The sequence below is a fragment of the Phyllopteryx taeniolatus genome, chromosome 10 (assembly GCF_024500385.1).
Source record: "Phyllopteryx taeniolatus isolate TA_2022b chromosome 10, UOR_Ptae_1.2, whole genome shotgun sequence".
In the NCBI taxonomy this organism is placed as follows: Eukaryota; Metazoa; Chordata; class Actinopteri; order Syngnathiformes; family Syngnathidae; genus Phyllopteryx; species Phyllopteryx taeniolatus.
The window spans coordinates 28,747,939-28,775,789 of record NC_084511.1 but is presented as its reverse complement, the minus strand read 5'-3'; the positions used below and the strand labels follow the sequence as shown (position 1 = coordinate 28,775,789).

General features: G+C 42.2%; 1 protein-coding gene across 5 annotated transcripts; it reads right to left on the bottom strand.

Annotated features, from left to right (window-relative positions):
• Positions 1-117: 117 nt before the first annotated feature.
• Positions 118-25,761, bottom strand: zdhhc9 (zinc finger DHHC-type palmitoyltransferase 9). Of its 5 annotated transcripts, XR_009790578.1 has the most exons (12): positions 25,648-25,738; positions 25,301-25,519; positions 24,934-25,126; positions 13,616-13,776; positions 11,788-11,946; positions 9,726-9,863; positions 9,353-9,399; positions 8,968-9,072; positions 4,621-4,724; positions 3,981-4,101; positions 3,752-3,893; positions 3,493-3,636 (listed from the first exon to the last, which is right to left on the bottom strand). XR_009790578.1 is itself a non-coding variant. In XM_061788331.1 (11 exons), exons 3-11 carry the CDS (start codon positions 25,098-25,100, stop codon positions 3,451-3,453), a joined length of 1,188 nt encoding a protein of 395 aa, XP_061644315.1. In that variant the 5' UTR covers positions 25,101-25,126; positions 25,301-25,519; positions 25,648-25,736; the 3' UTR covers positions 3,312-3,450. The 5 variants fall into 5 exon arrangements, 4 of the variants coding, with proteins under 4 accessions (XP_061644313.1, XP_061644312.1, XP_061644314.1 ...); XM_061788331.1 differs by lacking the exon at positions 3,752-3,893 and having other exon boundaries at positions 3,312-3,636; positions 25,648-25,736; XM_061788329.1 differs by lacking the exons at positions 3,752-3,893; positions 3,981-4,101 and having other exon boundaries at positions 118-3,636; positions 25,301-25,404; positions 25,648-25,761.
• Between the last annotated feature and the right edge of the window lie 2,090 nt (positions 25,762-27,851).

Here is a 27,851-nt window from a genome sequence, read left to right as displayed (position 1 = left end):
TTTAATTAATGCTAATTGAACCCAAAATTAACTTCTAATAATAACTTCCTCATACATTGTGTAAAACTGGTTGCCATGGAAATTAATCAACTTAGCTTTTTTTTTTTTTTTTGAAGTAACTAGCTGTATCTCACATTTACCAGTTTGTTCTTTTAAAAAAAAATTTAAAAAAAAATTTTTATTTACTGATTATATACAGTACAGAAAATGGACATGAGCTCTATAATCATTGCGTTTAGTGCAGACAATATCTAATGGAATTTACTAAGGTTATCTCAACTCACAATATATAATATAAATAAATCATCCATTTTCTACATCGCTTATCCTCACTAGGGTCATTTAACATAGAATAGTGCCATTGAACATTGTTTGCAAAGGAAAAAGTAACTCCCAGAATGCATTTGAGTCATTTATCAGTAATGAAAGAAAATAAATTATTTTCATAATAATATTGTTTGTAATTTCTGGGTTTGATGCTAAGTCAAATGACTAACCCTTTTTGATTACCAAAAACATTTCATTGATCATTTCATCCTAAAACCAGTGAAAGTGCTGTTTTTGACATGAATGAGGCTGTGTGGGGTGCCACTGGGTTTAATTTTAGGGCCACTGCTTTTCTCCGTGTATTTGTGGCGCCTAGGACAAATCCTTTTCCTTTCAAATGTTATGCTGATGACGTTCCAATTTATGTGCCTTTGAGTTTCAAAATATCAACTGTGAAAGATGAATAATAATAAGACTATGGTTTTATTTACAAGACATATTTAACATGTAAAAAGAAATGGCGTAACTGGAATGAAATACACAGTAGTATCACAGTGTTGAGACCAAACGAAGTGAACATAAGGATTACTGTATACATGATGTCATATATATATATATATATATATTATATCACAGCATTTTATCACCCCAAAAAAAAAAATCATACATACCATTTAAAGGAAATATTGGATACTGTTATGAATATCAGTCGCATACATTTACGCTTATCCAAATCTCTAATTTTTCCCTCATATAGTAAAAAGAAATAGTTAGGGTTCATGAAAAGGCTCCAATACCGGTCCTCATTTCTTAACATCGTGTCACAAAGAAAATCAGCTGCCAGGGATAACCAAACTTCGCAAATTAGCAATTCCTTCGCCACTTCGGCTGCTGTATAATAGAAATTAACCGACGTGAGTAATATATTAAAAATGGCCACTTTCGACCACGTCTGTCGGCAGGGTCCGATACTTCTCACTTCTACACACGTACAGTTCACTAACACTTGTTCTTTCTCGCATACGACACAACGGCGCACAATCACAAACTCGCTAACATCGTTTTCAACACCAAGAACGAGCCTGACTTTGATCACACCTTTTCCTCCTGTGACTCCAGCGCCTCATCGTTCGCGCTCATCTTCCTCCTCCGGTTTTTATTTCCTGCAGTAAAGACAGCCACGAGGACCACCTGCACTGGAACCATGCAAATGAAAAGACTGAAAACCGAGGCGACATTTTTGTTTTTTTGGACTCCTGGGGGAAGATTGGCTCGAGTGTGATATTTGGGTTTTAGGCGGCGCTCGGGAACAACCTTGCTTCTTTTGCCTCTTTCACTGCATCCACACTTGTAAATATATGTACAATTAAAAAATGGCTTTACTTGTTATTGGTTTTTATTTTTTTTTTCCTAAGAACAATCATTTTGTTGGGTTTTCTTGCTGCGAGTTGGGACGGACTGATTCTGTTCGCTTTGGCCTAGTCGGTCCAAAGCCGGGCACAGGAGGGGTTGAGCAGATTAGCCCACGAGTCACTTTACTACTCCGAATTGACGACGAAGGTTTGAAGTCGACGCAGTTGATTAGCACTCGGCCGAGTTACAGAGGAATTCCGACTTGCCCGCTGCGTGGCGCAGCGAAAAGCCCAGCCGATATGGCGACACAGTTACCGATGAATCAATTTCAACTCTACTTTCACCAAATGATCATCGACTACAAACAAATCTTTAGTCCTTCAACTCCTAGTACGCACTTCGATAATCGGTCGGAATTTAAGCATTCTTCTTCTTTTCCAATAAGAGTCAGCTAAGGCCCGATTATCGGACATCTCTGAAAGATTATCCCCGACGATTATCCCGTGGTCTGGTGTGCGTTGAGTGATTTTTCCTTCCCGATCGGCTGGGAAAATGGTCATGGCAATAATCGTAAGTGTTTACGATGTGTGGTAAACACCGAGACGGGCCGAGCCGAGATGTCTTCCGTTTCTTCTTGTACTGCTACTCTCTTCTTCTTCCATTTTGCAGCAGTCTGAATGCCCTGTGGCACTTTGCTGCCTCTCACGAGTCAGTCATGGTACTACAGCTGACTTCTGGTTTGGGGGGGGGGGGGGGGACTCTTCCGTGTCATTTCCTCTCACGCCCTTGCCCGCAGTCTTGGCAGATTTGAAACTTTTTTTAACCTCGTTCTTTACCCCAAATGTATGCTATGCTAAGCTAACTCTGATCGCCACGCCTGTGAACTGGAGGATCTGAGTCTCAACCTTTACATGTGACTCACAGCAAGAAAGTAAATCAATCTGAAACCTAATAAACACGACTCACAAAACGTTCGGGGGGGTATTGGACTGTGGCGAACGGAAAATGCACAATAAGCGACATTGAACAGTTCAAAAGTTCAAAATGACTTGTAAAGGTTATATATTGTATTTTTCTTTCTTGAAATTTCACCTCAAGGTGTATGTGGCTCTCCCATCTAAGAGTTTGGATCTTGACATTTCTTATTAAACACTGTTTGGGGCGTCTCCGTTTGCAGACGTGTTGCGTCCATTATAAGGCACAGTTGCTACTAGCTAGCACGCACGCGCGCACAAATGGTGACGATACTGTATATCGTGCGTAAAGCCAGTGTCACAGAATATTATACACCCCTTGAACAATTATGGATATAAAAAAAGGAAGGAAGGAAAGACAGGCATTTCCATTGCTAGTAACAGTACTGAATGCAGCAGTTAACGTAATATAAAACATCAAATGTTGAACTTGCCTGAATGCGTCGGCTACACACAGCGACCGCTCGTCCAGCCGTTGTCGATTTGCATAGAGCGTGTCACGTGTGCACGACGCAAAGAGGGGACGCTACTGAATGAGGCTTGACACGTGTCGGCCGCTCGCTTGGAGTATATTGGCCGCTCGCTTTCGAGTTAATACCAGGTTTGGGACAAAAGTCATCCGATCGGAGCTCCTGTGGGTTTCTCATGCAGACTTTTTTGCCCTCCCTCGGCGAGACTTGTCAAGCCGAGTGTTCGGGAGACGGGAAGATGCTGACGTTCCGTGAAATCGTTCCTCTCCCCGAAGGAGGACGCGTCACTCACGTAGGGGAAGGAGAGGAAACGAGTCGCCGGCGCAGCGGTCGGCCTCGAGTTATTATGAGAGTTCCCGCCCCGGGCAGGACTCGGAGGACGGCGGCTAGTGGTCGTCGTCCTTGGCGGCGGAGGCCTCGGCGTCGGTCTCGGGGGAAGCCAAAGGCGGGACGAAGGACGAAGGGGGACGGTCGCCGTCGTCGTCGTCGTCTTGGCGTTCCGTCGAGCCGGCGATGCCCGGCTCGGCGTCGTCGGGCGTGTGCTCGTTTGGGATGAGCGGCGCCCGGGTTTTCTAGAAGCAACAGACATCGAAAATCATCAATACGTACGTTGGATCAATGAAAATTGGGCTTTAATTTTTATTTTAAATTGGTGCGGTAATTAAGGCCATCTTTTTCACGTCTTACAAACGCTAATCCATGTCTTCATCAATTCTTGGCTGGATTTATTTCAAGGCCTCCTTTCCGCGCATGCCCGCGCTCCTCAATGGATTCGGAGCCACACATTGGATGCGTTTCTTCTCCCTCACTCTCTCACACTCACACTTTCCTGCCATTGGTTAAGATTGCGTTTTATGTCGGATGCGAGGGGAGCCGTGAGCGTGGGGGAGGGTGAACGTGCGTGCGTTGTGCTCACGGTGGTCGGTGGCGCTGCCTTGCTGTTATTGGAGAAGGATAACGAGGAGGAGGAAGACGGTGCGGCAGACGATGTCGAAACGGGCGAATCTTCGTGCATCAGGCCCCGTCTATCCAAGACGCTAAAGAGCAACACACAGCAATGGCTCAGTCGAACCGAGCCGCCCACAAACGAGAGCGAGAGACAAGAATCAAGCTGCAGTACTACCAAAAAAAAAAAAAAAGTGTAGTCACGGAAACCATTTTTTTTCTTGGGAAAATACAATTCATGTAACGATATGTTACTGATAGAAAAACAGTATAAATAAGAATACTCCCATGAGAATAAAGGTATATAATTACGTAAAAAGGTGTACTTTTAAGAAAAAAAAATGTAATTTAAAAAATGACTTTTTAGCAATTCTGCTATTAGGCTAATGAGTTCTTTCCAACTCGGGCCTCGTACTCGTACTTTATAATTCTTTTAAACGATGAAGCAAATATGACTCAAATAAAGTCAATTGTCCAAAGAACACACATATACTTTGTTCAAATGTTTTGGGGGCTATCTGTCGATCCATTTTTATTGGAAGAGAAGCACCTCAATCAATAAGAACGACATTTAATCCGGACTACTTGACTTGTATGGTCTTGGGCCGTACCTCGGGTACGCGGGCCCACAAAGCACCTCGCAGCAGTTTTTCAAGATGTTCTTATGACTGTAGGGGTTCTGCACTCGGTTCTTCCCTGACCAGGATCCTTTGATCTGTCAGAACACAAAAACAAATAAAAAAAAAAAAAGAAGAATAAATGCAAATGCAATACAGTCACCAATACAATACAATAATATTTCCACTGACCAGTATGAAAGCGATGTCAACTAATTGAACGCACCTGCTACCCGTTCACAACTGGGCCCAATTTGGACATTTTCACTTAGGGGGTGTACTCACTTTTGTTGCCAGCGATTTAGACATAAATGGTTGTGCGTTTAGTTTTTTTGTTTTCCCTGGGAACAGTATGTACATTTACACTGTTATGCAAGCTCTAACACTGACTAGTTTAAATTGTAGCAAAGTTTTACTTCTTTAGTTTCCAAGAAAATGTTTGTTTATTTTTTTTATTTTATTTTTTAACTCACTTTTATGAGCTATCATATGCCTGTGAGTGTTGCGTGCACTCTTTGTACTATACGTGTTGCTGCTTCGTGTTAAAGTAGCTTTGAATTGCTGTGACAGCCATGCTAATTTCCATTAGTCCGTCCGTGGCATTTTGCAGGAAGCTTAGCATGTGTTGAAATGTAATCAAAATGTATTATACTGTCTGGAAATCGTGGAGTGTCACCGATTGCAGGTGGGCTTTAAACGGGGGTTCGCCAAAAAAGCTGTCACTTCGCCGAAAACAGAGCGCCGCGCTCAGCGGGCCTTTGCAAAACATTTTCCAGGGGCTTATACCTTATTCAAAAGCCAGAGATCTATTTTTAGATGTTGTTCCCAGAGGCTGGGCTTTGACCTACTAAAAAGGATCTCGTCAAGGATTTAATGACTCCTGCTTATTTTATTAAAAATGGGGGGGGGGGGGAAATGCACAGAGAAGCCAAGTCAAAAATTCATTGTGAAATTAAGAGACAGGGGGAAAAAAAACACTTTTGTGTCTTTTGAGGAATACTAAAAGCTATGACCTTTATTGTACAGTACACACGAGATGTCACAAAATCAGCTCCACCTATGCTCTACAATTGACTACTCCCAGCAGTTTCTCTTTCTAAAATGTATTTTGTATTTAATACAGATTAGGAATGAGATTGTCATCATGTCAATCATATTGAAATTATATATTTCTTTTTTATTTGTATTTATATTCATTTTAAGTGGGAATGCTGCAGTGTCCCACATGATTTTTTTTTATTGATTTATTTTTTGAGCATAGCTTTACTAAATGATTTAGTTGCTGTATTACGTATTCTACAGTTCACAAATATGAATCCGTTTGTGACCTTTTTTTTTTGGGGGGGGGGCGCAGAACTCATCCTCTGTAATTCGTTGAAAATCTTCCCAATTGCACACCACATCTAATCCAAAAATATTGCTTGGGTGCCATCTTGTGACCAAGCAACTACGTTGAAGTGAGGGGGAGGAGCTTCATTTAGTCACACCATGGCCTTGTCGAATTAAAAAAATAAAAATAAAAAAAAAAGTGCTTTGCTATAGTTGATACAGAGTAGTGAGTCAACTGACAATTTAACATGGATATATAAACGTCTCATGATTGTTAGTTTTGTTTATGAATAATTTCCTTCGGGGCGTTAGGGTTATTTCCTGTTCCCGCAAGCGTGTTCTAATGTAAAGTGGCCGTGGCTTGATGATATAATCTTTATTTCATTGGCCTCTGGGGAAGTTATGATTGAGCCCTTCAGAACTCTGCCTGGCAACAAATGGGTCAGCGTACAAAAAAAAAAAAAAAAAAAAAAAACATTTATTGTGTTTGCACTGGTTTTAAACTTTGCTGAACCACACAGAAGAGTTTGTAAAATGTTGGTTACTTTATATGTAGCTTTACTGTATGAGAGGGGCAAAATATTACAAAGAACTTTCAGAACAATGGGTTCTGTAGTGTTACCCTTACTCACTAATAGTCAAGGATTTCGCCATCTTCTACAGTTACTATATTCAGTTTTCTCCTCTCATTTTCATCCCCCTGTCAAACCCCCCCCCCCCCCCGCAGATATTTTGGCAGGCGTCCTGTTCCCTGCAGGTATCGATGAATCTATTCTTAGACCGTTTGCAGCTACGGAAACGGGAAAACAGCTGGGCTGACGAGCATTGTTACGTCGTCACACGCGCACCGTCGGTGCAAATGAAACAGCTTCATTACTCATGAAACGGGGCGGAAAGGAGGCCAGCCATTCCCGTCCGTGTAAAGAGAAAAAAAAAAAAAAGTATGAATTAATCATTCAAGCAGAAATGGGGAAAGTATGACTGCGCTCTCTTGCTTTTTTAGCCATTTAGAACTTGGCCCGCTCATCGAAGTCGCCCGTCTGCTCCTTGTCAGAACCCGAGACAACGCAAGATGACTTTGCTGTCATTCTGTTGACAGAAATATGAATGACCCTACACGTATGTTCTATTCTCCCAACTTGTATCGTCTCCGCTGCTTCGTAGCAGAATCCTTGTGTGTCAACAGTGACGCAGTCATACAGTAGAAACTAAAAATCTTATTTTTGGACACGATGAAGATAGTACTGTATATGACATGAGGCAATTTCGCAATAATAGATGCATTCAAAACGTGTCGTGTTGGTGATTGTACTACTGATGGTGGAAAAACTTTATATATAAATATGTGACCGCTGAATGTTACAAAGGAGTAGCAGAACCACACTGGAAAGAGGAAAAACAATACTACGATAAGAAGAAAGTCATAGAATAATTGTAATTTTACAAGAAAAAAATATTGAATAACATTTTTATTTAAAAAAAGGAATATTTTTATTTGATTTAATTCATTCTCATAGCATTTTTTTTATTCTCATAATGTTGTGGTTTTATACCCATAACAGAATTATTCTCTTCTTTCCTTAATTTTATTCTTGCAATATCCCAACTTTATCTCACTAAAACGCAGCTTTATTTATTTATTTATTTATTTATTTTATTTTTTAAATACAATTGAGTATTTTCAAAATCCCGACTACCCTCTTCTTATAACATTCTGAATGATTTACTCCTTTTTTTAAAAACAAATTATTCTTTGCTGTCTGGTCCTTAGGATCATTTACAGTGGATATAAAATATATATATATATTTTTTTTTTTAAAGTCTATACGCCCCTGTTCAAATGCCAGATTTTGGTGACGTAAATCAAATAAATACACAAATAATAATCAAATAAATCAGTTCAAAACCTTTTTTTTAAATCACAAAACCTAGCATTTCAACAGGGGTGTGTAGACTTTTTATATCCACTGTAGTTTTTTTTTTTACCTATAACTAATATCTATCTAACTAATAAGAAATGAAATGATTTAAAAGCATAAATAAGTATGTTCTACCCGTTTACACTTCTTTATTGGAAGAGCACAACCTCAAGCATCCAGAATTGACCCACAAAAACTCTTAACAAGCATTGCAGTATATATTTTTGCCTATTTAACTGCAGTGTATCAATAGTGTATAACAAAAGATAAGACCCACTTTGCCGTATTGATCGTCTGTCCTACCCCTACTCAATCAATCAATACATCTCCACATTTTCTCCCTAATGCCCCAAACCGGACGAGCGTGCGTTCCGTTGTCTTGTCAGCTCAGTTGCGCTTTTTTTGTTTTTTTGTTTGTTTTTTTTTTAAACAAGAGGAGCCGTTTGTGTTGTCAGATGGTGCCCGGCCTCTTTTGTTTCAGGCCGTTTTTAGCTTTCAAAGCGCTTTGCGGCCAATTTGTCACATGACTCAGCTGCTCCGTTGGCAACGTCTCCCTCGTCAAGACGTCGGTGGTCTCGGAGTGAATGAAATGTTGAAGGGGGGGGGGGGGGCCCAAGTAGCCTTAAGGGGCTTTCAAAAAGAGCTAGGAAAAAATGATTACAAAATAGGAAGACAGAAGATTCAAATCCTAACAAAATGTGTCTTCATACACAAACTATATTCAGTATTCTCCAACATTCATATTCTTTTTTATTTTTTTGGGGGGACTACTGGCTGATGTTTAACAAGTTACACTCAGCTGACCCTTTGTCCTTGGCTTGTGGGGGAGGCAGTGCCGTCGTCATGGTAACAAGCGGAGTGGTTCTTTAGAGACGGTCGTGTTTACGCCCTGTCAGTGTTTATCCTTCCAGCCATGTGAAGCCACACACGCACTGGATCTTGGCTTTCAATCTCATGAGAAATACACTCAAAAAGAAAAAAATATTGCCTATATGATAATAAAATGATATATGTGTGGAGTTTACATGTTCTGGATCGGACCGATGACAAGAATTAACAATTGGGTCGTGTCGAGAAATATTCGGAGACTTACGTCCTCGTTGGTGGTCTGGTTGAGCGAGATCAGGTAAGTGTGGAAGCCGGTCAGGCCCACCACCGACCACAGCGTGAAGAAACACACCAGCACCTCCAGCACGGTGACGACTTTGAGTCAAGGGAACGGCAACAGACGTTTCGCGCTGCATTTGCTTACCCAGACGTCCAAGTCGTCTACGGGGAATGATATGAAACGAATACATTTGTATTTTGTCCGCACGTTACACCTATTTTGTGGCCACAAATTGACATTTTGTGTACACATCACATCTATATTGTGGCTACAATTTCTTTTTTTTCCCCCGCCGCCGCCAGTGTCATGTCTGGCGAGCTATAGTATTCACATTGTATTAGTTTAAAAAAAAAAAAAAAAAAGGATATGTTCCAGGTGTTTCCTTCAAAGTGCTCAAAAAGCCGTCATCCACTGAACCTGTAAAACAAACAACACACACAAGTGAGACTTTTTCAGTGTAGATTTTGTTCTCTCAACCGAAACTACAGAAATGTGTAGCTACAAAAAAAAAATTGGCCCTCATGTATCAACTATGTGGGGTTTTAAAAAAAAAGAAACGACAAAAAATAATGTAGCTAGTGTGAAAAATCTGTCACATGCACATCATGTTGTGCCTCAGGGCCGGTCTTATTGAGGTCACAGCCGCATGCGTTTGTGGGTAAAGCTCGCCCTTCTCGTCTCGTCACATTCCTTCTCGCTCCAACACGCCGCCGCCGCCGCCGCCGCCTCCGCAGGATACTCACGCATGACCACGTGGACGATGTCAAAGGTGAAGATGTAAATGGTGAGCAGCGAGAGCGAGAGCGTGAACAAGTAGAAGTAGCGGTAGTTCCTCTTGCCCACGCAGTTGCCCACCCACGGGCAGTGGTGATCGAAACGGTCTGAGGGGGGGGGGGGGGGGGGGGGGGCACAGATCAAAACAATGGTGAAAATGCGGAATGCGGTTTTGTTTTGAGGGAGGGGGGGGTGTGGGGGGGTCATCAAAGGAGATGATGGTTAAAAATACACCCAAATCAGCCGCTGTTGGAAGGATGGCCTTGTGCATTGCTTTCTGTAAACCGGCGGTCTATATTTAGTGTTCATTTCCTTTTTCCTCGCCTCTTTTGAGGAAGAGAATCAGAGGCGAGGCAACACGAGGTGGAGCATTTTTCTCCGGTACACCACCACGAAGGATTTACAATGAATCAAGTGGCCGCATATGGAAAATTCACTTTTTACACTGTATTCTCTCACTTTTTTTTTTTTTAAATACAATAGAGTAGTTGGTCTTCTAGCAATAAAGTATGAAATTAAGCAAGCATTTTGTTATTGCTGAAGGTGTCCTCAAACGTGCATGCGTTGTGCAAATACGAATGAAGCATAATAAGAGTAAATGCGATAATGTTTCGATTAAATTGACTAAATCCTGCTCTTTTATTTTGTTTTTAGTTTCTTACGAGTAATACGAGTGTACGGCGGTACCTCCCGCTCGCTCGCTGAAAATCTACACCTCATTGAGCTCTTGATTGTTTTTATTTCAAATCTATTGTCAACGTCAACAACTTTTGTTTCTTCTTATTATTTTTCTGCAAAAAAAAAAGAAATAATCTTCATTGGTGACTGCCCAAACATTCCTTCCCTGTTCCCCGATTAGGCGCTCAAAACAATTGATGGCAAACACAGAGGCGAACGGTACGAGACGAGATTACTGACGCGAGGGGACGATAGCGGGCAGGCGCGGCAGTTTGTTTGGAGAGAAGCTTCGTTTACGGGCGCTCGGGCTTCAGAGGGTGGGTGACATCCATGATTGACTTTACGGCGCAGGATGAGCGGCCTTGGATTCCTCTGCCAAGAAGGCCTTTTATTGCAGCCACGCTACAGTGACAACCGACGGTGGGGGCAAAGCAAGACTTATTTTGAAAAGTATACCTAGTGTGCCTAAAACAGGGACGTGGATAATAAAGACAAGAATTGTTGTCATTATTGCTATCATCATGTTGACTCACAAAGTAGAGGCCAAATTATTTGTGTTGTAAGAAAAGGTGGAAACAGACCGAAGTGGAATTACGAAGGTGCTTTTGCGTGCCGGGTACTAGAATAAGGGAGGGACGACTCATGCCAGGCCTGCCCGCGTCGTCGGGCCTCGTTTTTAGCCAAAAAAGAAGAAAAGGTGCCGAACCGCGAGGATGCGAGGGTCCACTGTACAGCAAATAAAGCTTTGATCCTAAAACATCGTACTTCTATTTTCATTATTTCCTAAGGGAAATAAAAGGTCAATCATTATTTTTAAAATCTACAACAAACTGCTTGTCAGCCGATTTAGAAAGAGCGCGAACAACAATAGCACCAGCGAGTGAACTCGAGCCGCATACCTTCAAAATAGATTTGCAAACGTTTCCTCAAGAGAACAAACGACTTTTCTGTGGTCACATAAACAGAAACTCGGCATGCAGATTTCGAAAAGCGAACCGAATTAGATGATGAACTCATCAAACTCAGAATGCGGAACACGACTAAGAGGTCGTCTGTGTCTTGATACGTACGAACGTGCTTGGGTACAAAAAGTAGTCATTGTCCACTGTTGCGTTTGTGTGTTTACAAAAAGGGAGCACAATCTTCGATTATTTGTAATCAAGGTTAGCGTCAGTTTGCAGATCCATTTGTAAATCTGTCTTGATAAGTCACCACCGTGAAAGCAGAGAGGACGCCGGGATCACCGCTGGCTCTTTTTTTTTTTTTTTTTTTTGCCACACTTGAATCAAAAGCAATGACTCTGCTTGGAATGGTTAAAAAAAAAAAAAAGAAAGCGGCTCAGCTGGCGCTTACCGACGCAGTTGTCGCAGATGCTGCAGTGGGACGCTCGCGGAGGCCGGAAGATCTTGCACGTGTAGCAGTACTTGAGCTTGACGATCTGGTTGTTGATCTCGACGTTGCGGATTCGAGGCGGCGGTCGCTGCCCGCTGGGGACGTTCCCGTTGGCCGCCTCTGCGGGAGCAAACACTTGGGAGACTGATGCCTGTTCCGCTTGTAGGCCGAAATATGATTACGGCGCTACCTTGACCTACGAGATTCATTTGTTCTGTGACCGAGATCGGAACTGCTATATAAAATCAATTTTCCGGTGCCAGTAAACCATTCTAAAAAAAAAAAAAAAAAAAAAAAACACTATTGTTTTTAATAAAGAAACTCCTCTGGTGTCATTTAAAATGATTGCATAATTAGCTTCACGACCGATGGACTGATGACCTCGCAAAAGCATTATTATCTTTGTAAAAGCACAATTGTTGATACAGCTCTCATATTAGACTTGATTTGATTCATGGTTCTCAATTTTGTTTTGTTTGTATTTAATCCATTGATTCTTTTGCGTACCACTCGTACCATGGAAACGGCTGCATTGTATTTTTGTCCAATGACCGATTAACGAGACAAACTATTTTTCGAGGATACAATCGCGTGCGCGGGAGGACGTTTTTCAGTTCGACGGGCAAACACACTGAGATCATTGTGCCAATTTTAAAATTGGGAACATTTCCAAATAATATTATTGAATGCTGGCTGTTATTTCCACAGTAGCGATGAGTGGCAAAAAACAAGGCTTCACTTTCATCAATTGGCACGCTGATGACTTTATAATGTCCTGCTCCATTTCTCAAAACGGACGAAATTGCAGGAGCTCATCATGAGGATAATTCAACCGTGAGGCTTTTTTTTTTTTTTGGTTTTGTTTTTTTGTCATGCATCAAGCTGAATGAGTCACAGTGCTGATGAGAGAGGAGAGCGTCGGCTGGCGGCCGCACGGCCGTCCCTTGTCGCCGGTCTCCGCCCGCCCGCCCGCCGGCGCTTTTGCGGAGCGAGATGGCTTGCTGAACGACGCTGCGAATCTTTCACGCAGACAAAGACCGAGCAGCCTCACGTGCACGCGTGCAGGGTGTGTGGGGGGGGGGGGAAGCAATAAGGTCTCCTGCATAAAAAAATACTGCGCTACGGTTTACTCTCCTGGTCGTAAAAAAAAAAAAAGCAGCTGAGGTGAGTGAGGGATGGAATTGCTCGGAGAGATGGGGATTCGGGTTTATTTGTAAAGCATTAGTCGCCATTACTTGATTTGGATAATGAAATGAAAGCGATATAATGAGAATGTTTGTGCACCGACATCCACAGATGCCGGACAAAAATAAAAAAAAAGACGAAATATGTTTAACCAGCAACTTTGCATGCAAATGTTTCTCATTGAAATGCCACGATCTCACTGACTGCCAGCCGTTTTCAAAGCAGTTCCCAATATCCATCCATCCATCCATCCATTTTCTACCGCTTATCCGAGGTCGGGTCGCGGGGGCATTAGCTTTAGCAGGACTCCAAAAAGGGTGGGTACTCTGAACTGAAAAAAAAAAAAAAATTTAAAAAAATAGATTTTTCCCTTCTTTAGTTATCAGTATGGGTTGGTTTCATTCTGGGCAATTATTTTGATTGATATTGAAATCACAATTGTTAATTGATTTCAAAGCCAAAACTTGAGTTTAAATATAACTTAAAAGAACAACCAGAAAATATACTAATAACAAGTAAAATAATAATAGATTGAAATAATAGCACTAAAAAAAAAACGGAAAAAAAATCTCATGTGCAGTGTTTGAAATCCACATCAACTCACCGATTTCCATCTCGATGAACGTGGCCTCCTCAGGGAGCGCTCGAGGAAGGACCCCCGGGTCACTAAAGCTGGTCCGAAGTAGCATGGCCATGACAAAGAGGAAGAGCACAGCGGCGAAGACTGGGATGGCGGCGGACAGGTGGACAGCCAGGTACGGACATCTAAGGGGAGGGGAGGGGGGGAAAAAAAAAAAAAAAAAAAAAAAAAGAGCATGAGTAGTGCGATGCACCTTTTCCTCCCATCCATAAATATAGACCGTAAAAAGGCAGAACAACATATCGTCCAACGCTGGTCTGGGCTTGAGGTCGTAAAGTGTGACAGCATGAAGTCGGGGCTGGGAATAAATAACATCATGCCACCCTGCCCTCACAATCTGGAGGACTGGAGACACCTTAGCATAAATCACCAGGCCGGGCACGACCAAATAGTGCAGCGGAACCTCAATGAATACACACCATCCGTACCAGGACGCTGGCCGCTCAAAATTCTTCATTTTGTGTGAAAAGAAGTCAACCACTGTTTAGTATAAGGATGTAAAAACAATAAAACCATCTTATATGGGACATAGAAGGCTAATAATAACCACCAGCTTTTGGCGTTTAAAAAAAATGTAAAAACTATTTTGTCAGCTGTTATTTGTTAGCTAATTTAGCATTTTCTGTTAAGTCAGTTCACAACGTTAGGAGACCAATGCGAACATGTTTTCGTAGCATGTCCAGTTATTTTTTTTCCTTCTCAGTACGAGCACAATGCAAGTTGATAAAAAATAAAAAGGTAAATGATTGCCTGTGTTTTTTTCCCCCTTGTGCCAAGTTATCAAATCAGGTATTGTATATCACTGACCGGTAACCCTACACGAATATTTGTACTTCTAGTTAAGTACAGAGTACTTATGCCACCTCTGACATAGTTTTTGTTGCACATTTTCTATCAGCAGCTGCTACTATGCAAAGAAGAGCGAGAGAGACCATTGGCATTGCCCTCCACCTCCCACGTAGCATGGATAATGTAGTCATAATGTCCCATTAAAATTGCATTTCTAGTTATTGTGGCACATCCTGCACAAGTTGCATTATTGTGGGTCATCAAGGAGCTGAGCGTTCGCTTACGTGCACGCTCGTGACGGCCTGGGGAGAAGAATATGGGAGGATTTTAACGACCGCACTAATGAATATCTGGCTATAAATAAGTATTAACCGATGTTATAAATTAAATATGCGGTACAAGAAGAAGCCGTGCCATCAGCAGCATCAATTTGGGCTGGAAAGAGGAAATTGCTCTCTTTGGTTTGGTAGTAGAAATTCTGCACGTCACTGCTGCAAACGTTAGAGAGGTTTTGAGCATTTTTAGTTCCTGGGTCCATCCATTCTCGAGACAGCTCATCGCATTCCTGGAGCCGATCGCCAGTCAATCACATGGCTGAAAAATGTTGACACACAACCATTCATAGTGCGTGATGACAGGACAGGACATTTCAATTTCAACGGCGCAGTGAAGAGCAGGTAGGATTCAATGCGCTTCTTTCTAACATGCTTGAGTTTTTTTGTTTGCTTGTTTTGCTGCGTACTACCATGTTCAAAATAAACCCTTCATTAATGAATTCATATCCACAGCTATGGCAAATTTCTTGTCTTCCAACACTCAACCTTTTCACTGTGCTAACCACTCGGCCATTGCGCTGCCATTTGTTTCATTTAATTTGAATGCAAAAAAATGTCCTCATTTTCTCAAATACCACTTCATGTCACAGTTAACACCTTCACAACAAACCATATACAACCAATCGTTCCTCACGTTATCCATTTTTGACTATCATCAAAGTATATCAAGTGTATCATATCACATACAGTTGCGTTAATGTTCGTAAGCTTTTTGTACGTTTTGGTTTATAAAAGTGCACTGCAGCACAAATGGAGGTTTTTCCTCATATTAAATGTATGTTGCAATGTGATTAGAGTAACCTCTTCATGCTACAACGACACAGTAACATATTGTTGGTAAAATGTCATTTACAATTGAGGACTGTTTTCATTGTTAATACAAATACATTGTGCAGGTCTACCCAATGTTGTGGCCGGCGAGTGTACCGTCTCAGCAAATGCCTTTGCATGTGGGAAAGGAGAGAGGTTTATTCGACAACTCGGAGAACACAAACACAATGAGCACACTCACCCAGGAGCTGCTGTGGGCCACCGCTCTCGTCCAGACACTCACACAGACATGACAACGTCGCATACCAACCCACCAGGTTCCCCCCCCCCCTCCTCTTAAAGCCTCAAACCTAACACACGGACACTACGATACATATATTATTGTTTAACAACTGAAATAATATGCTTGCACAAGTGTGCACACCCTCTTATAACTGGGAGGTGGCTGCAGGGCCGGCTCGCCCATAGGGCGAGATTAGTAAATGCTAAGGGTGCCGTGGCCTCTAGGGGGCGCCAAGAACTGTGTAAAATTCACATTCATCATACAGTAATTATATTAAAACAAATTATTATTCAACATCTTTAAGGAAAGGAAAAGGGGTAAACTGAAATTAATATAAACAATTCATAAAATAAGACACGAGGACTCGTGCGGAATAGTTTGAAGTCAGCGTTCCGGCGCAGAACATTAAAGCGACGCACCCGGCTACTGATGATAGCAACTCGGCTGTTTTTCTTCTGCTTGATCTGAGGCCTTAGACAAGGTGGAGGGAACTATGAACAGTTCAAAATAGCAGTGAGTGTTAGTGCATAACCTTTAGACTTCGGCTAGAAAGCGCCAAAATGTGAGGAAACGCCTACTAGAAATGCCCAACTTTATTTGGGGTTAATTAGAGGCACTTTAGGTGTGTCAGGTGTGTGCTGACTCCACTTTGAACATGAGTTGGAATGTAATTCTGAACACAGCCACACCTCCAGTTAAAAGAGGGTAAGCACGCTTGTGTACCCAAATTAGTTTTTTTTTTTTTTACTTCCTCTCTTGAAAAGATTATTATTATTATTTTTTTTTTTAATCAATTAAGTTGTACAGGTTATAGGTCACATTATTGGTGGAAACAGGGGTGTGTAGACTTTTTATATCCACTGTATATCACAGATTTTCACCTGCTGGGGATGGCTCTGGAACATATCCACCACGAAAAACATAGCAAGCTAACCGCAGCAAAGAATCAAAGTCCACCAGTTTGTGCTGATTAACAAGTAAGCCCGAATACCTAAACACACACACACGCACACACTCAAAACTGCAGAACCGGTCTGATCTGTTTGAATTTTCCCATAATACGAAACAAACGTCAGCGTTCAAACAGATTGCAAGTCACTTCCTCTGGACCGAGCGTCTAAATGAGGCGTGGGCCATTTGTCAGAAGGCAGCCCGTTGATGAAGTACAACGCCGCTAGTTGAGCGGCCGTCGTCCGAGTCACGCGCTATCATCGGTTCCCGTCAGGCCTGCGCTTCCTGCCGGCAGCGCTTCCTGGGCAGCCGAGGAGCAGGCTGACGATGCTCCGGTGACACTATGAGGTCATCATTCACACAGTGAGCAGGAAAAAAAGTGAACTGAATCACCCGCTCTATACCTAAAGGGGGGTGGGGGGGGGGGGGGGGGGGGGATTTCATCTGTAAGGCTTTTTGAGCTTATCAGTGCGCCCTCTTCTCACTCATCTTGCTAGGTCGTCATTTGGGCGTCTTGTGCAAGGTCAGATGCATTTCACCAATTTATTAAAGTGCGTGTTGAGAGTTATTCTCCATCTTCAGTGGCAAATCAATACCTTAAATTACTTGCAATGAGTCATTATTATATACAAGGTTGAACATAATCTGTTCAGCGATGCTGGTCCACCTCGAATTTTCCCGTGGGAAAGAATCTAAATTCCCCCCAAATATACTGTTGAAATCCAAACTGCACGACTTCAGAGGTTTGCTCTATCGTGAATTGAGAATATTTCTTGCTACTATCTATTATCTGAAAAAACAACAACATTTTAGTGTCAAACTGCTCCTATGATAAAACTGTAATTTCATGTAAAGGTAAAAAAAAATATTTTGATTTTGACAGCCTTAATTTAAACGCGTATGTAAGGTGATTCGTGTCGCAAATGTGCTTCACGTGTTACTTTCTAACATTCTTGTCGTCGCACTAGAGGAAATAGAAGCTAACCACTGTAAAATCTTCAAACAACAAAAGAGCTTATCTTAACTTATGTCACCAGAAACATAATTAATGTTGGGGCTTGTTCTTCTTTGGATTAAAGCGTTGCCAAAAAAAAAAAAAAAAAAAAAAAAAGCCACAAAAAGCAAAACACGTAGTTAATTCTATTTTACTTCCTGAACTGACATATCATGTGACGTGACACGGTGCTTCATCAAGTAGGCATCTTCCTAGCTACCATATACCATCTTTGAATAATGTTTTGAACTTTGCATATGGTTTGGCCGACGTAATTCTGTACCGTTTAGAAATGGACGTCACCTTGCTGAGAACCCTGCAATCAGCCGTTTATATTGCAACCATAAAAGCCACAACAAACACGTTCCGCATCGATGTTCCACGTGTTCGCCCAATTATGGTTAGGGTGCGTCTACCAGGGACTTTGAGCCACAGGGTTCTCCTCGCAAGCAAAACATCCATCCGTTTTCCGTACCACTTATCCTCACTCGGGTCGCGGGTGTGCTGGAGCCTATCTCAGCCAAGTCAGGGCGAGGAGCAGGGTACACCCTAAACTGGTCGCCAACCAATCGCAGGGCACAAATAGTCTTCAATTAAGCCACCATGCATGTTTTTGGAATGTGGGAGGAAACCGGAGATATTTACTGTACATACACGATATAAAAAGGACACGCTTCCCAAGAACCCAAGAACGAAAGCAAAAGACCTTGTGAAGATGCTGGCTGAAGCTAGTAAGAGTGAAACGAGTACAGTGCCGACATGGCTGAAAGGCCACTCTTCCAGGAAGAAGCCTTTACTCCAAAAGAAACATCACAAAGCCAGATTACAGTTTGCAAATGCACACGGGTACAAGTAACTTCATTTTGGGAGCCATATCCTGTCGTCTGACGAAAAAAAAACATTTAACTGTTACTACTACTACTGTTACTGAACTTGGAGGAAAAAGAGGGAAGCTTGCAAGCCTGAGAACACCATCCCAACTGTGAAATCAGGGGTAGCAGTATCATGTTGTGGGGTTGTTTTTCTACAGGAGGCACTGGTGCACTTCACAAACTGGACGGCATCACGAGAAAAGAAAATTATGTGGGAATACTGAATCAACTTCAAGACATCAGCCAGGAAGTAAAAACTTTGACCCGAAGCATACTGCCCAACTGGCTACAAAGTGGCTTAAGGGTAATACATTCAATGTTTTGGAGTGGCCATGCATGTACACTTCTGACTTTGAATAAAGTTATTAAAAAAATTGCATTATTCTGGCATTTCGCAATTAGAAATGATTTTGGTAATACCAATTGACCTAAAACAGGAAATGTTTAGTCTAATTTCATGTCAGAGTGAGCAAATTTTGTTTTATATAGTGTACTTTGTAAACATCTACTTTCAGTTAGAGGTGGCCTCTTAAGGTAGGATATAAGTAAATAAAACCACACACTGGACCCAGGTTTAAAACACATTGTCAAACCACAGTGACTCATACATCTATATGAATACTTCACGGTTGCAAGCGCTGCCCGACTTGCCGGAGTCCTGCCGTCATGCATAATGCAACTGGCTGTGCCGGAACATGACCAGCGGGGCTTCTAGCCTGAAACAACGGCGTCTTATAAACATTTGTACCCTCTGACTGTTTGTTTCTTTTCTAGGGCATTGGCTGGAATGGGGAAAATAAAACTACTGTCCCGTCGCAAATGCACCTCGGTAAATATCTGATGAGCGTGGAGCTTCTTCGGCTCACAGCAGCTGAAACCTCACACAAGCTTTGCTGGTTTATTTACAAACTTCTCAAATCTGTACAGAAATATAATTGACACCGGGCATTGAATAATGTTAAGTGCAACAGAAGATATATTTGTCAAATAAATACATTAAACCTGCCCTATTCACAGGGTTGATAGGGACCACGTAGGTGCTCATTTTACAACATTATCTTGAAAAAAAGAAATGGATTTATGATGATTTGATTTTAAAAAAGAAATGCATCTCAAGTGCACATGTATGTCACCTTCATAATCTGACAGACATCCGTCGTTTGTTAGCTTGAGCTTTTTAATAGTCACTTAGCAGAGCAAAAAACGCGCATCAAAGACTAACTTCCACTAACAACCCTGGCTAAACTTAACTCCTACCAAATGTGCAAAAATCTTAGAACAGTCAAAATGCATCACTTTAAGATACTTCTTTGACACCTATTATCACTTTCCTATTAGCATGGTGGCATCTCAAAAGCACAAAAATCACAAGTAGGTGATTTTGTTCAGCAAAGAGCTCAGGATAGAGTTCTGAGTTTCGATGGTCATGAAACTATTCAAAGATTGCAGAAATACAGTACCGCCGGAAAAGCGGTTAGACTTGGGGAATGATAACACTTTTTATCAGATTTCTTGTAAGGCTTTTTGTGGACTCAGGTGTAAAAATAGCCCAAACAATGTGTGTGTGTGTGTGGGGGGAGAAAAAAATAAAAAACGAGAATGTGCACTTTCAATGGCAGCTCTTCCATCTTTGCATGAAGGCGTCCTTCAAAACTCTTTGAAAACCTAATCCAGAGTGTATGAAAGCGGCGCGTCTGAAGCTTCAGAGGATTCAATCTGTTCCCCCAGTTTAAATCCATCTTTCTTGTTATGCAATGTTTGAATACCATATGAGAGCGTGAAAACATGCGAGCCGCGGTCATGGGCCTTTTTATGAGATTAAATATAGGATTGGAGCGGTTGCGTCATACAATGTCCACTAAGTGAAACGAAGAATAATGATCAACTAGGTGAGTTAATATAGCCCACGTAAAAAAAAAAACAAAAAAAAAAACATTTTTTTTTTTTTTTTTTAAACTTTTTTTTTCCCCGTGTGGAAAAGTGGACTCGAATTGTCTGGCAACCTTAAAAAAAAAAAAAAAAAAAAAGAAGGAAAAAAAATCAATACAAAGTAATTGAGAGAGAAAAATCTGACTGCAAAAAAAACAAACAAATGACACCTCCAGAGGAAGCCAGTGACAAAGCCTGTAGATGTGTGTTGGATAAATGCAGCAAGGCATAAATCAGTTTACTGAGATATGAGCAGAGCCCACCCGCCGCTTTGCGATTGGCCGGCCGGGGGACAGGAAGCTGAAGGAGGCTCTGGTGTCGGTTACAAGATGTGCAGCCTCTCTGCGGGCTTGGCCCTGCATGCCGCCGCCTCCTCCTCCTCCTCTTTGCTTTTCCTCACGCAACACGCCCCGAGTGGACAGCCGGACACACCGAGAGCTTCCGCCCGGTGACACGCACGCACAGAGGCGAGGCGCAGAAGCTCCGACGTCCTGGGGCGGACAAACATATGACGCGCGCTTATGCTTCCGCCAAGCACCGTAGCAACGGGCTTTAAACACACGCGTGCTCACTAATGCACAACCAGAAAGAAGCGCTTGCTTTAAAGTCTCACGTCACAACACGTCATTCGCCAAAGCAAGCACCTCTGATGCTGCATTCAGGGCTAGTAGAAAGTGGGAAATGTCCCACCTGAAGATGACAGGGTTCGACCTTCATGCGAACAAAGTCAAATGTGAATAAAATACGGTTGACCACTAGGATTGAGCAGTAGTATTCGTTTTATTTGCGTAGTGCTGTCTTCAGACCAGATCGGGGCAGCCAATCAACTTTGAGAATGGTGAGCAAAGGCCCACCTGGGGGGACGCGACGTCACGCTGGCTGCTGTCGCCCGACGCGAGAGAGTGTTTTGATATGGGTGCCATTTATTAATCGCTATAGATGGACTCTGCGATGAGTGAAAGCCGCCATGAAGAAATACCATATTTAAATATACGCATGGCCATGCTTTTAGAGCGCTTGAATTTTGCTAAGGTCTTTCAACACACTTAGCACAATACAAACACAATGCTAACATGAGACTACTGCTTTCAAAGTATAAACAAAAGGACAATTTGAGACTATCTTGGTTTCTTGGAACGCGGTATCAGTAATCGTCCAAAGCAAAGGATAGACATAATGCCAGAGGGTATAAAACTAACATTTGAAGCCCACAAGAGCTGTGAAGAAATCGATTCAGCCCAGCAAGCAAACAAATAACCTGGACGCACTTTCTTGCCGTTTATCCTTTCCATTTGTGCACCCGGCCCCCCCCCCCCGTTTCCACAATTGAACGCTAACGAAAGCGAGGTTCCCTTACAAACGGAGCCCACAGCTGCTAACAAAAGAGAGACGTCACGTCGGCTTGCCTGCAGTTGGATCAAAGCCAGTCAGGAGGACACTGTCTGCTCTGTTCCGCGCTTCTCGGCCCGGCGGGGCTCATGGCTCGACTTTGCACACAATATGGTGATTTTGCATTGCAAGGATTCTATGAACTCCCATCACCTGTGTTGGTAAAGAACAACAACTTCGATGATGGCATGTACGCTAACTACACAATATAAATAGTTGCTTAGCTGAAATGTTAAGCCTTGGGGTGTTTTTTTTTTTTTTTACAAAATGTCTTTGCAATGCGGTCTTCTGATGACTTTTAAGATTACACCCACGCAGGTCTCAGCCTTAATATGTATCCCTCCATCAGAGATAATTACGCTGAGCTGTACAGTGGTATGAACGTGGCACACTAACGACTCTCCAGCTATTAGTCTGCGCAGAGCCTTGCACCATCATTATCATCTCTATCATGCTCCTTCGAGCAACCACACAAGATTTCCCAACAATGACATTCTGGCAAAATGCTGAATGTGGACGGAGTGGCCGCTTCAACCCGACTACAACGCAAGCAAGGATTCTCAAAAAGGGATGATGGGTTCCGGAGAAATTGTGTTTTTCCTGTCATAAAAAAAAACAACTTGATTATTTCTCAACAAATCTCCTCGACCCTTTGCTTCTGGCAAGTTTTAGTTAAAAATATCTACTAATAAGCTAGTAAGGGCCAAAATTCCGAGGGGTTCTCCAAGTCGACGCGTCAAAATTACCAGGCCGTTTAAAACGGCATCATTTGTACTAAAACTTGACTTCGGATAAATAGGGCAAATGGAAGATTATTCGTGTTGATGCTTTTAACAAGAGGTTCAAGGTTTTTGCTTCAGATTTTAACTGATTTCTTTAGACATTTTTTGATCGACTCATTTGCTTATTCATTGATCTATTTATTTTTTGTATCCAATGTTGTTGTATCTCCTTTTGCCCTTCAGTTTTGATCCTGTCCTTTGAAGGTTTTACTCCACTGTTTCCTCACGGGAGCCTCCACGCTAGGAGCTGCGATTGGTGTGCCCGCGGGGATGTCATCCTGCAGTTTCCCCGGACCGAGGGGGGAGGGAGCGAGGGCTCCGCACAATGTGGGGAGCCCCACCAGGTCGTGGTGGTCTCACTGATGGCATCTTCTGTGGCACCTCTGGGTGTGGGTGGCTCTCAGTGCCTTGCCGTGTCTCTATACTTTTAGGCAATAGGTGGCGTGTTTGTGTGCCCGTTATACATCTGAATACGGTTACTGTTTATCTTTGTTCCTTGTGCAATTTATTGCAGTTTGCGTCAAACTTTGTATTTTGCAATATTTCATTTACTGTTTACCATCTTTTTCACGGACGCCGCTGCTTATTTCAGCGAGACAATGCCAAACCACATTCTGCACGCGTTACAACAGCGTGGCTTCGTAGTAAAAGAGTGCGGGTACTAGACTGGCCTGCCTGCAGTCCAGACCCGTCTCCCAATGTGAAATGAAAATGTGTGGCGCGTTATGAAGCGTCAAATACGACAACGGAGACCCCAGACTGTTGAACAGCTGAAGCTGTACATCGAGCGAGAATCGCAAAGAATTCCACCGACAAAGAAGCAACGGTTAGTGTCCTCGGTTCCCAAACGTTTATTGAATGTTGTTCAAAGAAAAGGTGATGCAACACAGTGGTAAACATGACCCTGTCCCAGCTTTTTTGGAACGTGTTGCAGCCATCAAATTCTAAGTTCATGATTATTTGCTAAAAACAATCAAGTTTATCAGTTTGAACATGAAATATCTTGTCTTTGTAGTGTATTCAATTCAAAATAGTTTGAACATGATTTGCAAATCATTGTATTCTGTTTTTATTTATGTTTAACACAACGTCCCAACTTCATTGGAATTAGGGTTGTAAAATTGTATACCTTTATTTTAACTGTCTTTTGCTCATTTGTTTGAAACTTAGGGTGGTGTTTTGTTACATTTGACCAAGTTTATATATTGATAAAATAAAAAAGTTAAATAGATTTTTCTTTTTCCAGATTTTATTCTTAAACATATTAACATTCATTACCACATAGACACACACAAAACCCTAACCCTTGTTTCTGAGAATAAAGGACCCCAACAATCACATTAGGAGGCTACACGTCACCTGATTATTAACTGATTTTTAAAATGTGAGAAACCCCAAGCATGACGAGGAAAGAAATTCCTACCAAAATTGAGCACACACACACACACACACACGCAAAGTTTTGCAATCGGAAATTTTGCACAGGTCTCCTGTATACTATTGACGGTCCCAACTGTTTTTCGAGCAGATCGGGAGTAAAACTCACTTTTAAATACATCCCACACCGCAGCAAAAAAAAATAAAAAATGAACAATACTGAAACGTTTTAACATTTACAATTGTCAGCCCCGAGCAGATGGGGGAGGGGAAAAAAACAAATCACTGCTAACACACCTCACACCACAGGATAATCACTCAGGATCATCTTTCAGAAACATACTCAAAACCATTTTGAACATCTTCAACATTTACGATTGTCGGCCCAGAGTGTTTAGGAAGGGGGGGGGGGGGAATTATTATTATTATTATTTTTTTGAATCACTCCCCACACCGCAGAATAATGTTTTCAAGGCATCTGATAATCAGGCCTTTGCTGACTTTGATCACAAGGGAAAATGCTGAAACTGGGCCCGATTGTCGATATGTGAAGCGTACCCTGAAAAGCCCACGATGGCCTGTTTGTGTAAAGTGGACTGCTTCAGTGTTTGTAGAGATGTGTCAGAGAAATTCCAGATATCAGGGAAAGTACATTAACTACATGTGACGAGATGAATTGTCCCATTCAACTTCCAACTCCTCTAAATTCAGCATTGTGGATGTGTCCGGGAACGTTTCGGTCAATAAGTGGCATGGCGATTGCAAAAATAAACAATTAAAATTAAAATAATAGAAAATCCAGGGACTTACTCGAAGGCGAAGAAGAGGGCGCAGGTCCCGATGATGAGGAAGAGGGTCAGGTAGAAGACGCCCTTCTGGCGGGCCATCATCACTCGTCCATCGCAGCAGAAAGTGTTCTTGCCCGGCAGCTTCTCCCATTTCCGCACCTTCCTGCTGCTGATCATCACCGCCGACATGACGCTTGTTGACGAGCACACTTCAGCTACGTTTAAAAAAATAAATTAAAAAAAATAATTTTAATCCTGCAGATGTTACTCACTGAGCAACGTGACACATTTCTGCATGTTCTAGGGTTTTTAAAAAAAAATTTAAAAAAAAAATAATAAAAAAAAAGAAAGAGAGAGAGAGCAAACGATAGAAAAAGGGTCGCAGTCACATTGTCATCAGCGGCGTTGATTTCCACTTTGCGGTCCTTTTCTGCGGCAGCTCATTCCCACGACGACGCCGAGAGCAACCCGGGCTCCTTCCTTCACGCCCTTTCTGGAAGAGATGAGACATTCATCCGCGGGCGCTTGCTGCAGATCTTTCCCCACCCGCGGAGGAGCGAACCTTGACCCCGGCTGACAAACAAGTCCACGCTTGACCAGGCAAGCGGCTTCCCATTGATTTTAAAAAAAAAAAGAAATAATAATAATAATAATAAATAAATAAATAAATAAATAAATAACAATTACCACTTCATCTTCTGATGAAAATATCTAAGATTAAACATTTCAAATATACCTGCGCGGCAAGTGAAAATAGCCGATTCGTGTGTGTGCTGCTCGTTCAGCCGCAGGACGCCAGATTCACTCACTGTTTGAGTCAATGGCAGCAGGAAACACGCCTCGATTGAACTCTCCCCTTAAAGGGCCAGCACAGGTAGACGCTACTAGTGCAACATGGAAAACAAAGGACACAAGCTGGCCCACGCTATTAGGCCGCAAAGGATAGTACACCTGCACCAGCTAATATAATAGGACTTTATTGCAGTGGTGCACCACCTTTATTAAGCTTCGGCACATATTTTACATGTCACAACCAAAAAACATGCCCCCCCCCCCCCCCCCCCCCCCCCCCCCCCCCAAAAAAAAAAAAGTGCACATGGGTCATTCCAGACTTGGAGGACATTTTCCGTGAAGTGTTAATCAAAAATCATGCACAGGTTTCTTTACCCCCGCCTTCTTCGGGCGAGAGGCGGGGTACACCCTGAACCGGTCACCAGCCAATCGCAGGGCTCATAGAAACAAACAACCATTCGCACTCACATTCACACCTATGGGCAATTTAGAGTCATCAATCAACCTAGCATGCATGGTTTTTTGGGGATGTGGGAGGAAACCGGAGTGCCCGGAGAAAACCCACGCAGGGTTAAAGATTAAAATAAACTGTCTTGTGTTGTCCTTTAAAGTTAAATACAACTGAATTGTGTGTTTGATTGCAATGCATGTGTTTAATGTTGTACATCGTATTTCTTGCAGTGATTCTTTCGCGTCCCACTAGAGAGAGGCCACAGACCACTAGTGGTACTTGTACCACACTTTGAATATCACAGGAGGGAAAAAAAAGTGAGCTCCATGACTCAGCAGAAATGACATTATCAAGCTAATTGCGCTGACCATGTCGTGCCTGAAGGTTAGCCCTCTCTTCTATTTTCCACATTTGTTCAATGTTTTCAGCCATCATGTCGTGTCACTCAAGCCACTGCGATCCTGTTACTTGTATATCAGGGAAAAAAACTATATTAATATCACTTTTTATTTTTAATTAGATAGTTATGCCATAGCCAACGATGTCATTATATTTGGCCTGCAAGACCATATCAAATGTGCCACTATATAGTACATGCGCCACTAATATTCCAAATCCCAGAATGCTTTGCTCGCGTGTCGGCCCATCGGTCTCGACAGGCGAGCGCCCCTTCCCTTTTTGTTGCGGTCGTTAGCAACTATGCTACCGGTCCAAATTTTTAATTCTGGCTCACCGTGAATTTGAGTTTGACACCCCTGCACTATACCATCACACATGATCATTATTTATGTTTTGGTGGTGTGTCATGAGGTTTTTCTCATGTAAAATATGTGCCTTGGCTCAATAAAGGACACAAGTGAAGTGAAACGCGGTAACCAAACTATTGTTCCATCCATTTTGTATTATGCTTGTCCTACTTAGGTTTGCAGTCGGCTGGAGCTAGAAAATAACGATGACGTTTGGAAGTGTTCAACATTGTTGCGTATTAAACAGCACATTCCAGGCTTTTAAAAATGCAGTCGGAACACAATTTGAAAGGATGTATGTTTACCGCAGTATGATTTGTCGTTTGCAGTGGCTGTAAAGGCGGCAATATTTACTGTAACGGCTGCTGAGTGACTTTAATAGTGATGCAATGAAAGTTCAATATTGGCTCAGCTCGATCACACGGCCATTAAAGCTTTCATGCTGAATGCATAAGAAGAGAGAGGAGAATAAAGAAGGGGGGGGGGGGGGGGGGCTGAACCTTAAACGACCCAAAAAAAAGCCACACAACACAACATTGTGGATAGTTCTATAGTTTGTCAAGTGTCCATTTTTTTATTTTTTTTTTATTTTGACGACTCTGGGTTCAAAATTGTAGACAGCTAAAGTTAACGATTAACTGTTACATTAAGCAATTTAGTAGAACGCAGACCTTGCAGTGTTAAGATTGTGCAAAAAAAAAAATAAAAAATCATGGACATTGGTAACCCCTTCACGAGCAAATACAAAGCAAATAAAATATATCCATCCATTCATATTCACACAGTAGCAAATTAGAGTCTTCGATTAACCTAACATGTTCTTGGAATGTGGGAGTACCTGGAGAAAACACACACAAGCACAGTGAGAACACGCAAACTCCATACAAGCAGGCCGGAGCTGAGATTCAAACCCAGGACCTCTCAACTGTGAGCCAGATGTGCTGACCACTA

Coding starts and splice junctions, on each gene's coding strand:
- zdhhc9 (XM_061788329.1), bottom strand. CDS start 25,100: ATGTCGGCGGTGATGATCAGCAGCAGGAAGGTGCGGAAATGGGAGAAG. Junction 9,400..9,725: donor CATCGTCCACGTGGTCATGC/GTGAGTATCCTG, acceptor TTTGTTTTACAG/GTTCAGTGGATGACGGCTTT. Junction 3,637..4,620: donor TGTGGGCCCGCGTACCCGAG/GTACGGCCCAAG, acceptor TGTTGCTTCTAG/AAAACCCGGGCGCCGCTCAT.